General features: G+C 40.0%; 1 protein-coding gene across 1 annotated transcript in view; it reads left to right on the top strand.

The window, feature by feature from the left end:
• MCUB (mitochondrial calcium uniporter dominant negative subunit beta) overlaps positions 1-13821 on the top strand; it is a 100251-nt gene that overhangs the window by 79439 nt on the left and 6991 nt on the right. The window contains exons 5-6 of the mRNA XM_038581923.1: positions 137-241; positions 12424-12584. Of these exons, the coding sequence (XP_038437851.1) occupies positions 137-241; positions 12424-12584 (266 nt within the window). The remainder of the gene's footprint in view (positions 1-136; positions 242-12423; positions 12585-13821) is intronic.

Below are 13821 nucleotides of genomic sequence, written 5' to 3'. Positions count from 1 at the left end.
TGGAGCCTGCTTCTCCCTCTGCCTATGTCTCTGCGTCTCTCTCTCTCTCTCTCTCTGTGACTATCATAAATAAATAAAAATTTAAAAAATAATAATAAAACAAGGTCATATTTTTACATTATGTATTTTCTTTCAGATGGCAGTGAAATTCCAGCTTCGACCTTGATGGAAATTTTGCTAATGAATGATTTTAAACTTGTCATTAACAAAGTACCATATGATGTACAGTGCCCCAAGAGAGGTAAGAGATACAGCTATGCAACCATCTCAACATTTCCCTTTTAATTGTGGGACTTTTACAGGGAGCAAGCTTAAGAACCTTCTTAATTAACCAAATAACCAAGAAGGCTTTTGATAACCGATATTTAAGTTTTGCTAGCAGGGGTATGAATGATCAATAGCAGTTGCCCAGCAGGGATTTTAGTGTCATACACTCTTTTTATAGTTTTAAGACTTCACTTTGGGATCTTGAATGCTTAACCTGACATTATTGGGTTAAGAAGAAGTGGGCCTGAAAATCCAAGTGCATATCAATTGTATCGTGCTTAACTCTTTTTTAAAAAATAGACTTGATTTTTCTTTTTTTTTTTTTAAGATTTATTTTTTTATTTATTTATGATAGAGAGGCAGAGACACAGGCAGAGGGAGAAACAGGCTCAATGTAGGGAGCCCGGTGTGGGACTTGATCCAAGGACTCCAGGATCGCGCCCTGGGCCAAAGGCAGGTGCGAAACCTCTAAGCCACCCAGGGATCCCCAGACTTGATTTTTCTTAGAGTAGTTTTAGTAGGTTCATAGTAAGATTGAGCAGATAGTATACAGTTCCCATAAACTCTCTGTCCACCACCCCATAGCCTCCCCCACTGTCAGGCAACAGAGTGGTACATTTGTTATAATCCATGAACCTACACTGGCCCATCATTACTCAAAGTTCATAGTTGACATTTGGGTTCACTCTTGAGTTTTAATAAATGTATAATGACATACATCCACCATTATAGTATCATACAGAGTACTCCACTACCCAAAAGTCCTCTGTGATGTGCCCATTCATCCCTTCTACCCCTTCAACCCCTGGCAACTGCTAATCTTTTTACTGTGTCCATAGTTTTGCCTTTTTGAGAATGTTATATAGCTGGTATCATATAAGATGTGACATTTGCAAGATTTTGTGTATTCGTAAGTTTTTGATTCTTTAAGGTAAATGCCAAGGAGTATGATTGCTGGATTGTATAATTAGAGTATGTTTAGGGACATCTGGGTGGCTCAGTGGTTGAGTGTCCGTCTTTGTCTCGGGGTGTGATCCCGGGATCTGGGATCAAGTCCCACATCGGGCTCCTTGTGGGGAGCCTGCTTCTCCATCTACCACCCTCTCTCGCTCTCTCTCTCTTTCATGAATAAATAAATAAAATCTTAAAAAAAAAAAAACCAGTATGTTTGGTTTTGTAAGAAAGTGGCAAACTTTCTTCCAAAGTGGCTGTACCATTTTGCATGTCCCTCAGCAGTGTGTGAGAGTTACTGCTGCTCTACCCCACCTCCTTTTCAGCATTTAGTGTTGTCAGCGTTTTGGATTTTGACCATTCTAATAGGTGTGTAATAGCTTATTTTTTCTTAACTTGCACTTGCTTAATGGCATATGATTTCAAATGCTTATTGTATTCTTTGGTGAGGTGTCTTTTCAAGTCCTTGGCCCATTTTTTAAGCAAGTTGTCCATTTTTCATTGTAGATTTAAGATTGTTTTGCATATTTTAGATAACAGTTCAAATCTCTCCTTTGCAAATGTTTTTTTTCCCCTATCTGTAGCTTGTCTTCTCATTCTCTTGGCATTGTCTTTTGTAGAGCAGAGGTTTCAATTTTAATGAAACCCAGTATATCATTTATTTCTTTCATGGATTGTACCCTTGGTATACATAACAAGTCATCCTCATACCCAGATTCATCAAGGTTTTCTCCAATGCTCTAGGGGTTATATGATTTTGCATTTTACATTTAAGTCTGTGATCCATTTTGAGTTAATTTTTGTGAAGGATATACGGTCTGAATCTAGATTCTTTCTTTCTGTTTGCCTTTTGCATGTGAATGGCTAATTCTTCCAGCACCATTTGTTGAAAAGGCAGTCTTTATTGTATTGCCTTTGCTCCTTTGTCAAAGACCAGTTGACTATATTTATATGGGTCTGTTTCTGGGCTGTCTATTCAATTCTTTTTTTTTTTTTTAAGATTTTATTTATTCATCCATAAGAGTCACAGAAAGAGAAAGAGAGAGAGAGAGAGAGAAAGAGGCAGAGACACAGGCAGAGGGAGAAGCAGGCTCCATGCAGGGAGCCCGACGTGGGACTTGATCCTGGAACTCCAACTTGATCCCGGGACTCCAGGATCACACCCCAGGCCAAAGGCAGGCACTAAACTGCTGGGCCACCCAGGGATCCCCTCTCTATTCAATTCTATTGACCTGTTCATTCCTTTACCAATATCAGGCTGTCTTGACTACTATAGCTTTATAGTAAGTCTTGGAATTGAGTAGTGTCAATTCTCTATTTTTCTTCCATACTGAGCTGGCTATTCTAGATCTTTTGACTTCCCATTTAAACTTTATTTATTTATTTATTTATTTATTTATTTATTTTTAAACATTTTTATTTTTTTATTTTTTTTAAATTTTTATTTATTTACTATAGTCACGGAGAGAGAGAGAGAGAGGCAGAGACACAGGCAGAGGGAGAAGCAGGCTCCATGCACCGGGAGCCCGACGTGGGACTCGATCCCGGGTCTCCAGGATCGCGCCCTGGGCCAAAGGCAGGCGCTAAACCGCTGCGCCACCCAGGGATCCCCCATTTAAACTTTAGAATCAGTTTGTTGATAACCACAAAATACCTTGCTGGAATCTTGATTTGGACTATGCTGAATGTATAGATAAAGTTGTCAGTATCAAGTCCTACTTCCCATGAACATGGGAACATCTCTCCATTTATTTAGTTCTTCTTTGATGCCTTTCACCAGAGTTCTATAGTTTTCCTCATAAGGATCTTGATCATAGCTTGTTACATTTATACCTAAGTATTTCCATTTTTTAGGTGATGATGTAAATGGTAATATATTTTAATTTCCAAATTCCACTTGCTCGTGTGTTATAAAGTGATTGGCTTTTATATACTAGCCTTGTATACTGCAATTTTGCTATAATTGCTTATTAGTTTCAGCAGTTTTGTTTTGTCAATTCTTCCACATTTTCTACATAGACAGTCTGTCATCTGTGAACAAAGTTCTATTTCTTTACAATCTGTTCACTTTTATATCTTTTTTTTCTTTTCTTTTCTTTTTTTCTTTTTTTTTTTTTTTTACTTCATTAGCTAGGACTTGGCATATGATTTAGAGAAGAGTAGTGAGAGGAGATACCTAGCTTTTTTCCTGGTCTTGGCAGGAAAGCTTTAAGTTTCTCATCATTAAATACGTTATTAACAAGTTGAGGAAGTTCCTCTCTATTCCTGCTTTGCTGAGGGTTGTCATCATGAATAGGTACTGGATTTTTTTCAAATGTATTTCTCCATTTATTGGTATGATCACGTGATTTTTCTTCTTTGGCTTTTTGATGTAATGGATTGCATTAATTGGCTTTGGAAAGTTGAACCAACCTTCCATATCTGTAATAAATCCCAGTTGGTTGTGATGCATAATTGTTTTTATACATCGCTGGATTCAGTTTACTAATACTTTGTTGAGGATTTTTGCAACTTTGTTCATCAGAGACCCTGATCGTTAATTTTCTTTTCCTGTAATGTCCTTATCTGATTTTTGCATTAGGGTAATGTCTCATAGAATGAGTTAGGAATCATTCCTTCTGCTTCTATCTTCTGGAAGGGATTGTAGAGAATTGGTATAATATCATACTTAAATGTTGAATAGAATTCTTCAGTGAACTCATCTGGGTCTAGTGCTTTCCATTTTGGCAGGTTATTAGTTAATGATTCAATTTTTAAAATAGATACAGGCTTATTCATCTTGTCTATTTTTTCTTGTGTGTATTTTGCCAATGTGTCTTTTCAAAGAATGGATCCTTTTAATCTGAGTTATTAAATTTGCAAGCGTGGGGTTATTCAGAATTTCCTTTATTATCCTTTAAATGTTCATTGGATCTATAATGATGTTTTTTCTTTCATTTCTGATATGAGTAATTTGTGTCTTCCCTTTTTCTCTTGTCATGGCTAGGGGTTTATCAATTTTAATGATCTCTCCAAAGAACTAGCTTTTTGTTTCATTGATTTTCTTTATTGATTTTCTGTTCTAAATTTAACTGATTCTTTTTTTTTTTTTTTTTTAATTATTTTTAGGTAATCTCTATACCCAACATGGGGCTCAAACTCACAACCTCCGGATCAAGAGTTGTATGCTCTTCTGACTGAGCTAGCCAAGCACCCCTTGATTTCATTGATTTCTGCTCTAATTTTGTTTCTTTTCTTCTGCTTATGTTGAATTTAATGTGCTTCTCTTTTTCTAGTTACCTACAGTGGAAACTTAAATTATTGATTTTAGATGTCTCTTCTTTTCTAATGTATGCCTTCAATTCTATAAATTTCCCTCTGAGCACTGCTTTGTTTCATCCTACAAATTTTGATAAGTTGTGTTTTCATTTTCATGTAGTTCAAAATATCATGTAACTTTTCTTGATTTCTTCTTTCACCCATGTGTTATTTAGAAGTATGCTGTTTAATTGCCAAAAATTTTGAGATTTTCCAGCCCTCTTTTTGATTTATTCTTAAAGTCCATTGTGGTCTGAGAGCATACATTGTAGGATTTATATTCTTTTGTATTTGTTTGGATGTGGCCCCAAGTGAGATTTATCGTGGTGAATGTTCCATGTAAGCTTGAAAGGTATGTATGTTCTCTGTTGTTGGATGAAATAGTCTGTACATGTTACTTCTATCCAGATGATTGATAGTACTGTTGAGTGTAGCTATGTCCTTAATGTTTTGGGGTCTTTTTTTTTTTTTTTTTTTTTTTTTTCTGGCTGGATCTCTCCATATCTGATAGAGAGTATTGAAGTCTCCAACTGTTATTGGATTTATTTCTTCCTCCTTGCAGTTCTATCAGGTTTGCCTCTCATATTTTGACACTTTATTGTTAGTTACATATACATTAAGGGTTGCTATGTTTGCTTGAAGAATTGACTCCCTTATGTAATTATGTAATACTCTTCTTTGTTCTTTTCTTTAAAAAAAAAAAAAGGATTTATTTTTTCATAAGAGAGACAGAGAGGCAGAGACATAAGCAGAAGGAGATGGAGAAGCGGACTCTCTGCTAAGCAGGGAGCCCGACACAGGCTCGATCCCAGCACCCCAAGATCGCGATCTGAGCCACCTGGTGCCCTGCCTTCTGTTGAATTTTCTCATGAATTTTATGATTCCATTTTTCTTTTATAGCATATCAGTGATACTTTTAAATTTTACATTTTTCAGTGATTGCCCTAGATTTTGCAATATAGTTTGCAATTAACCCAAATCCACTTTTTTTTTTTTTTTTTTTTTAAGTTTTTTTCCCTAAATAGACTCCACACTTAGTATGGAGCCGCATTCAGGGCTTGAACTCAGAACCCTGAGATCAAGACCTGAATGGATATAACCATCTGAACCACCAAGGCTCCCCTAAAGATTTTAAGTAATCTCTATACCCACTGTGGCTTGAATTTATAACCTTGAGACCAAGAGTCACACGTACTACCAGCTGAGCCAGACAGGCACTCCCAAATCCACTTTCAAATAACACTAGATGGATTGTTTCACAGGCGTTGCAAGTACCTTGTAATACTATGTATTTCTAATTCTTTCTTCCCATCCCTTGTTATTCATTTCACTCATATATAAGCAATAAGCATTGAATATACTTTTGCTGCTATTATTTTGAACAGACTGTTGTTAGCTGAATTAATAAGCAAAAAGAAAAATAATTTTATCTTCCCTTATTCTTTCTTTAATGTAGAATTCCTTTATGTAGATCTAGGTTTCTGACCTTGTATCATTGTCCTTTCCTTCACTTTTTTTTTTTTTTAAGATTTTATTTATTTATTCATGGGAGACACAGAGAGAGGCAGAGACAAGGCAGAGGGAGAAGCGGGCTCCATGCAGGGAGCCTGATGTGGGACTTGATCCCGGGACTCCAGGATCACACCCTGGGCGGAAGGCAGATGCTGAACCTCTGAGCCACCTGGGCAACCCCCCTTTCCTTCACTTTTAACACTTCTTGCAAGGCAAGCCCATTGGCAACAAATTATCAATTTTTGTTTGAGAAAGTCTGCATTTCTCCTTCACTTTTGAAGGATCATTTGGTGGGATAACAGCATTCTAGGTTTGTGTTTTTTTTCTCATGTTGACACAGAATGAACACATCTTTTAGAGTTTCTAACAGAAAGAGGATTTTATTGGAGTCTAAGTTGGGACAACTGCTTGTCTTCACAAAGCAGTGGGTACTCTGTCAAAGGAACATTTGGTGCAGAGTTTTTACTTTTTTTTTCTTTTTTTTTTTACATAAAAAGTTACAAATCGGGGATCCCTGGGTGGCTCAGCCGTTCAGCGCCTGCCTTCAGCCTGGGGCATGATCCTGAAGTCCTAGGATTGAGTCCCACATCAGGCTCCCTGCATGGAGCCTGCTTCTCCCTCTGCCTGTGTCTCTGCCTCTCTCTCTTTCTCTCTCTGTGTCTCTCATGAATAAATACATAAAATCTTTTTTTTATAAAAAGTTACAAATCATTAGACAAAGGACATTTCAGAAAGTTGCTGACATCTTAAGTTTCTAATATATGCAAGGCTGTAGGACTTTAATCTTGTGGGAACCAGGGAAGTTTCTTCCTTTATCTTCTGTGTTCAGTATGTTCTTCCAGGGTAATTTTCTTTAATGAAGCAGATGTACAGTGTATAGAGCCGGTACTTTGAGGTTTTGCCAAGTCCTTTTGACCTTGGTAGATGGTAAATATAGGACCAAGACATGAAGTTGAAAATTTCCTTTATTACTCTTCAAAGCTTGGTTTTTCCCTGTCTCCTTCCCTGCTGGTACCAACTCTGAGGGGAGTCAGGTATCTGCTTTATCTGTGCTCTTCTGTAGGGAAGGTGTTCTTTCCTTGGGTTTTTAGTGGTTTCTTTATCTTTGATTTTCTGCAGTTTAAATATGATACACCTTGCTTTTTCCCCTTGCTGTATAATTTTTTGTTGAAAATTGGACATGATGGGACGCCAGGGTGGCTCAGTGGTTGAGTGTCTGTCTTTGGCCCAGGGCGTGATCCTGGTGTCCCGGTATCGAGTTCCGCATCAGGCTCCCTGCATGGAGCCTGCTTCTCCCTCTGCCTATGTCTTTGCCTCTCTCTGTGTCTTTCATGAATAAATAATTAAAAAAAAAAGAAAGAAAGAAAGTTGGACATGATGTGTTGTGTAGTAGAACCTGAAGCAAGGAGGCGTTTAACGTGAGGTTTTATATGTATCTGGCTAAGAGGCTGTTGGCCTATAGCTGTAGGTATCGGAGGTCTGTGTTTCTTCTTGTGCCCCTGTTTTTCTCTTCTGTGTTGTCTCGGAGTTTCCCTAGAAATTCTTTCTTAGGGTCTGCGTCTTGCACAGAACTGCAGCCCTGTTGGTGTGATGGTAGGGTCTTGGGGGTGGGGGGAGGAGCATTGTATAAACTTATGACTGAATCTCGGATATTTTATTGGGCCAGAATTCCTGGGCTGCAGCTTACAGTAGAGTTTCTTAGCCACTTTATTTTTCCCTTCCTTTGTGATCCGGGTGGGCTAGAGGGGGCTGGGAGTAGCTAATTGCCCTTCTTCCAGCCAGATAAGGCTCTGGTAAAGTAGTTTCCTTGCTAGGAGAAAGTTGCTTGGGGGCTGATCCAGAATGGTTACTTTTCCCCTCTCCCTGAGCCAAGCACCAGATTATGTGGATCTCTGATCTTCACTGTGAGAACCCTGTGGGGGCTCCTGGAGATAAAACTAGTGAATGCCTGTGAGGTTTTTATTTCTCAAACTGGTCAGCACTGAGCCTCCAGCAATTCACCAGTTATGCTGAAGTGTTCCTGCCAGTATTAGCTCTGGAGGCTTCTGTTCCCAGTAAGTTGTGACCGTAGACTGCTGGGGACAGCAGAAAGGAATTCATAAGCCTGTGCCTGAAAAAATAGATGACTAAATAGATCAATAAATAAGGGAAGGCTCTTGTTTATAGTTAGAATGCCAAGTGCTGACTGGCAAATGGGAGGGCTGCTGGAATCGAAAAGTTGTCATATTGCAAGCAGATTCCTCCAAATTCTGCATCAGCCAAGAATTATCAATAGATGCCAGTGAAAAGGGAAAAGGGGAGGGGATTTAGATTAAAAAAGAATAAATGCTGTAACAGAGAGAAATGGGAGCAAATCATAAGGCGCTTCAGGGGCACCCACTAATTAACTGGTACAATTTGAACACCATGGCACCCATGTCTTGTGACTTGCCCCCATTTTGATTTCAGGCTTTTTCTTTCTGGTATAATTAGATGATCCAGGCTGATCTTGTACCCCAGCATTGATGTCAGCCATTTCTCTGAAGATCCCTTGAAGAAAGGGATTTTAAAAATCCCTAAAAAATTGTTTTTTTAAATTTTTAAAAATCTACTGATTTTTAAAAATTTTAATTGTATGTTTGAAAATTTTATGTTATTTTCAAACACAAGTATAGAGAAATTAAAATGAATCCATCATTTCAACAATTGTGAACTTTCTTCTGTTAATTCTTTTTTCTTTTTTTAAAGACTTTATTTATTCATGAGAGACACAGACAAAGAGAGAGGCAGAGACATAGGCAGAGGGAGAAGCAGGCTCCATGAAGGGAGCCTGATGTGGGACTCAATCCTGGGACTCCAGGATCACACCCTGGGCTGAAGGTAGGCGCTCAATCACTGAGCCACCCAGGCGTCCCTGTTAATTCTTAAAATCAGGGCAGTATTAAACCCCAAAGAGAGAAGGATGCTAGAAGTTCATAAATACAGAAATGAAAACCCATGTTAAGATAGAAAGTTTGTGTCTGGTGAGTTCCTGATGATGGGGAACAGAAGGCTAGCTGAGAACAAAGCACAACCTCACACCCTGCAAACCTCCTCCCCCAACTTCTGGGTGGGATATGTGTGACATTCCTCCAGGAAGCTCCCTTACTAGAGGGAAAAACCATCTTTAACTGACAATGGCAGGCCTCCAATATCTTGTAGGTTCTCTTGAGCATGTGAAAATCCTTTTGAAACTTCCCTTTTCCTTACCTCCAACTCCCAAGTATATAATCAGCCACCCCCACAAGCCCTGGGCAGCAGCTCTTCCTGCCCATGGGTCCTGCCCCCAGGCTTTAATAAAACCACCATTTTACACCAAAGACATCTCAAGAATTCTTTCTTGGTCATTGGCTCCAGACCTCACCCCACCAAACCTCACCTATATTCCAAAACTACATCACCCCACATTCTGGAAAGTCTTCTGTTTCCTGGTCTCTGGGTTGAGTATTTGAGGATACAAGTGGAAACCGATGATTTTAGGGCATCTTTTTGTTCTACTTGTCCTTCCTCTCCTGCAGGCCCCAACATGTTACATACACCTTTAGTTCCAGGTGGACTAATTACAACCTCCTTCCTGCCATCTCCTTGGGAGGAGAGCTGCCTCCCTGCCTGGAGGGGCAGTTGCTGGGATGGTGCTGGCTCACCAGATGCCTCACTGAACACCAAACCCGACTGACTCAGTCTCACAATGGGAATTAAAATAATGGGCACAGTAGGTACGGTTGGCAGGAAAATGACAGAGGAATTATACAGGACTAATAGAAAATTCAGTTTATAAAATTGTAAATTTGGAGTTAAAAAATGTATTTAAACCCCATTCCTTCTCTAAAGCATTGGCAAATTTGGATTTGAAATTTAGTCTATGAAAAAAAAAACAACAAAAAGAAATTCAGTATATGAAAATGAAATCTGTATTAAAGACACATATAAAAGGAATAAGCAGCTTCTGAAGAAAAAGAAAAGAGTAATTGTTTCTCGTTTTTGGTTTTTGTTAGGAGATACCACAGACAAATGCTCGTTTGTTTCTTTATTTAGGGAAATGTTTAAATTGGTAATACAACATATGAATTTTGCGGTGCCATTTCTGAAAGACCATAGCTTGTCACTGAGCTCAGATCAACATTGCATGTAACCCAACAAAGACTCTCTTTGACCAAACATTAGCCAGACGCCTCCGAGCCTTCTTCTTGACTAGACCTCAGTCTGGACCCATAAAGATGGCAGATTCTCCACACAGATGATTTTGTTCACCTCCAGTCCCCTGCCTACCACCCCCACCCCTCAAGAGACTTGAACAAACCCCAGCATAGTTTCTGTCAGCATAAGGGCATATCCCCAGGATTATGCTTGCCTGGGGAAGTGCGACACTGCCAGGAGAACTTCTTATGCATTCAGGGAAAACCTGGTGATAGGCAGACAGGTCCCTGAACGTTTTCTTCTAGCAGTTACTTCAGAAAGCTTGCAATTCTAAATTCTTTCTCTATGCCTTTGAAGTATACAGCTTCGGCCTCCCAGAACTGTCATCTCAAGGACCTGAGAAAACTACTCTTTGAAACACAAATGTCCAGGGAGCTGACGCTTGCTCTTCTCCCAGCTGGGTGGCTGCCTTGCTCGACTTCCACACTGCCTTCTGTTTGTTTCTCTTCTGCTTAAGTGCCAGTTACTAGCCCAAATGGCCGAGTCGCCCTAACCTTCACCAAGAATCCTCAGGCCCGGGCTGTAGATTTCCACTTCTCCGACTTCACTGAGCCCCGCCCCCCCCCCCCCCCCCCCCCCCATCCTCTCCTCTGTCCCCAGAGCGCCCAGCTGCCTCTGCACAAATACAAGTTGAGCTCAGTTCACACTGGACCCTCTTCCATATCACAGTGCTGGCTGGATAAAATCTGTCCTTATCACTTAAGTGTCTGGCTTTGTCTTGGATACACTCCACAGCTTGGGACGAAATCATGCCCCAGCTATACCTTTCTTCTATATATAGACCTTTTTATTTTTATTTTTATTTTTAATTTTGTACACTTTTTAAATAGCAGTACATTTTTCACCAAAACAAAAGGACTCTGACTTGTACAGATCTCAAAAGTCTAGAAGAGAACTTATGCTTCTCACCACTTCCTGGCAGCTTTAGCCTAAAATGTAGAAGGGATTAAGACTACACTAAAGTCTTGAAGGCAGTGGGTAGAATGGAAGGGAAATAATTCCGAGGCCTGCTGATCCTCCCTGGAGGCTCACTGGGCTAGTCCTGACTCCAGGGCCCTAAACCTGCTGTGGATACAAATGCACACTGCAGGTGGGCGGATCTGCCCTGCCATGTCCCACCGTGTCCCCCACCTCCAGTTCTCTAACAGCACTGGGGAACAGCTACAGCACTCAGAAGAGGAGCATTACAGCCCGGTTTTTGTGTGTTTGTAGACCCAGAGTGGCAGAAGGATTAAGAGAAAATCCATATGTAAAAGAACTTTGTTAAACATTCAGAAACTGTGACTTCCTTTCCTAGCAGTATGAACCTCCTTTCAGATCTACATCTTGTTGAACTTATACTTGACTTGCTTTTCAAATGTATTTTAAACTTTCATTTACACTTTTGTACACCAGCTTCCCTCCCCTGTGCATCCTAAGATAATTTTTGGATAAATGCCTGGGGTAAAGGGGTAGGGATCTTAGGTTGAGGTTGGATATAAAAAATGAGCCATAAGGAGGGCACTTGTGATGAGCACTGGGTGTTGTATGTAAGTGATAAATCACTACATTTCTCCTCCTGAAACCAATATTACACTATATGTTAAGTAACTAGAATTTATTTTTTTTAAAGATTTTATTTATTTATTCATGAGAGACACACAGAGAGAGAGAGGCAGAGACACAGGCAGAGGGAGAAGCAGGCTCCACACAGGGAGTCTGACGTGGGACTCGATCCCGGGTCTCCAGGATCACGCCCTGGGCCGAAGGCAGGTGCCAAACTGCTGAGCCACCCAGGGATCCCCAGTAACTAGAATTTAAATAAAAACTTAAAACAACAACAAAAAAATGAACCCGTAAACCAGAAGTGTTAGGTGAGGCATGCACCTGGATTCTGGTAGAAGGGTACCTTTTCCATTTGAAGATTTTTAAAGAAATAGCAAAGTCGTATTACAAAAGAAAAAAGACCCCCCAAAAAATAGTTTTAAGCCTACCGTCTAGTAATTTGTCATTCCAGACTTTCTTTCTATGGGAGAGACAGATCACCTGAGACAGGAAGAAAGGACAATACCAAATGCCTCCCTGGGACTTGGGGTGCCTGGGTGGCCGGCCATAGGCACACAGGTTGGAGTCCCTGAACTGGGAGAGCCTGGTAGAAGAAGTGTGGTGACCGCCTTATGTGTCCTTTCTGTCTTTTCTCAGAAAAACTGAGTATGGAACATGCTACTCAGATGGAAAATGTGAAATCCTTGGTTCATAGACTGTTTACAGCTTTGCATTTAGAAGAGTTTCAGAAAAAACGAGAGCACCTCTTACTGGAGAAAATTGACCACCTGAAGGGACAGCTGCGGCCTCTCGAACAGGTTGGAAAGTGTCACAGTTGAGTCTGTGTGAAAATAATACTGTTGATTGACCACTTGTGGAGTGAATGTTTTTGTGAATGCTCCACATATGCTCATTTTCTCCTTCAGTCCTCACGATGAGCCTGTGCATTTGGTACTCTATTATCTTTGTCATCCTTCAGGTGAGGAAGCAGAGACCACAGGGTGCATAGCTACTAATGTGGTGGAGTCCGAACATGAATTCTGGCGGCCCCACTGGAGCTGCATCTTGAACTGTGTGCTGCGCTGCCCCTCCAGACTGTCCTCTCTGTAAATGAGGACAATATGAGCTGGGCTACACTAGCTGCAGTGCTTCCAGGTTCTTTTTTACAGGATAGGCCCGTGGCTCCAGCCCTGCTTATAGACGTACAGCTGAAGAGTTAGCACCGGCTTCCTAGCATCCAAAAGTTAATCATTAGTGGAGGAGGAAAAAAAAAAACTTCTTTGGAGAAGCGTGGAGGAGTCTGTTTTAAGGGAAAAACCTGCATCTTTTAAAACCAGTGATACCATTTGTGATTTTTAAAAATGGATGGGTGTCATCTGTGTATCTTTGTATCTGAATAGGAAGTTTCTGGAAATAAACTTTGATAGTATTCTCTAAGGATACAAGGGATGGCAGAGCAAGGGGCTTTTAAATTATATTTCTTGGATTGATTTTTTACTTTTTAAAAAGTGGGTAATATATTTACTTGCATTAAGATTTGAAAATCTGGAAAGGTGCCAGTGGAAAGTTTTCCTCCTCCTACCATATCCTTACACCCATGGATCTTTTTAGACTTTTTTCATCTGTGTATACACAAGTACAAATATATTATTTTGTCCCCTTTTTCAGAAAAGGGCATACACTATCACATACTCTTCTCACCTTTTTTCACTAACAGTGTATCTGGAAAGATCTGCACATTGATGTGTGGTTTCCACACTACTGCTGCTCAATAGCTCAGCAGATAATATTGATAAGTGTCAGTCTTCTACTCTTGAGAATCTGTAATGAACCGTGTGTGCAAGTGTACCTAGAGGATGCATCCCTAGCAGTGCAGTTGCTAGATCAAAGAAGATAGGCATGTAATTTTCGGTTTCAGAGGACAGCATCTTGAGTTTTTCATTGTATACCCTTCTGTACTCTTTAATTTTTTTCCCCAAAAGGCCAATTTAAAAAAGGGGTCATTTCTGGGCTGACTTGGAAGTAAGTGATCACTCATGAATGTGTATGTTTCAT

Source organism: Canis lupus, chromosome 32, assembly GCF_011100685.1.
Source record: "Canis lupus familiaris isolate Mischka breed German Shepherd chromosome 32, alternate assembly UU_Cfam_GSD_1.0, whole genome shotgun sequence".
NCBI lineage: Eukaryota > Metazoa > Chordata > Mammalia > Carnivora > Canidae > Canis > Canis lupus.
This window is presented reverse-complemented; position numbering and strand designations above follow the sequence as displayed.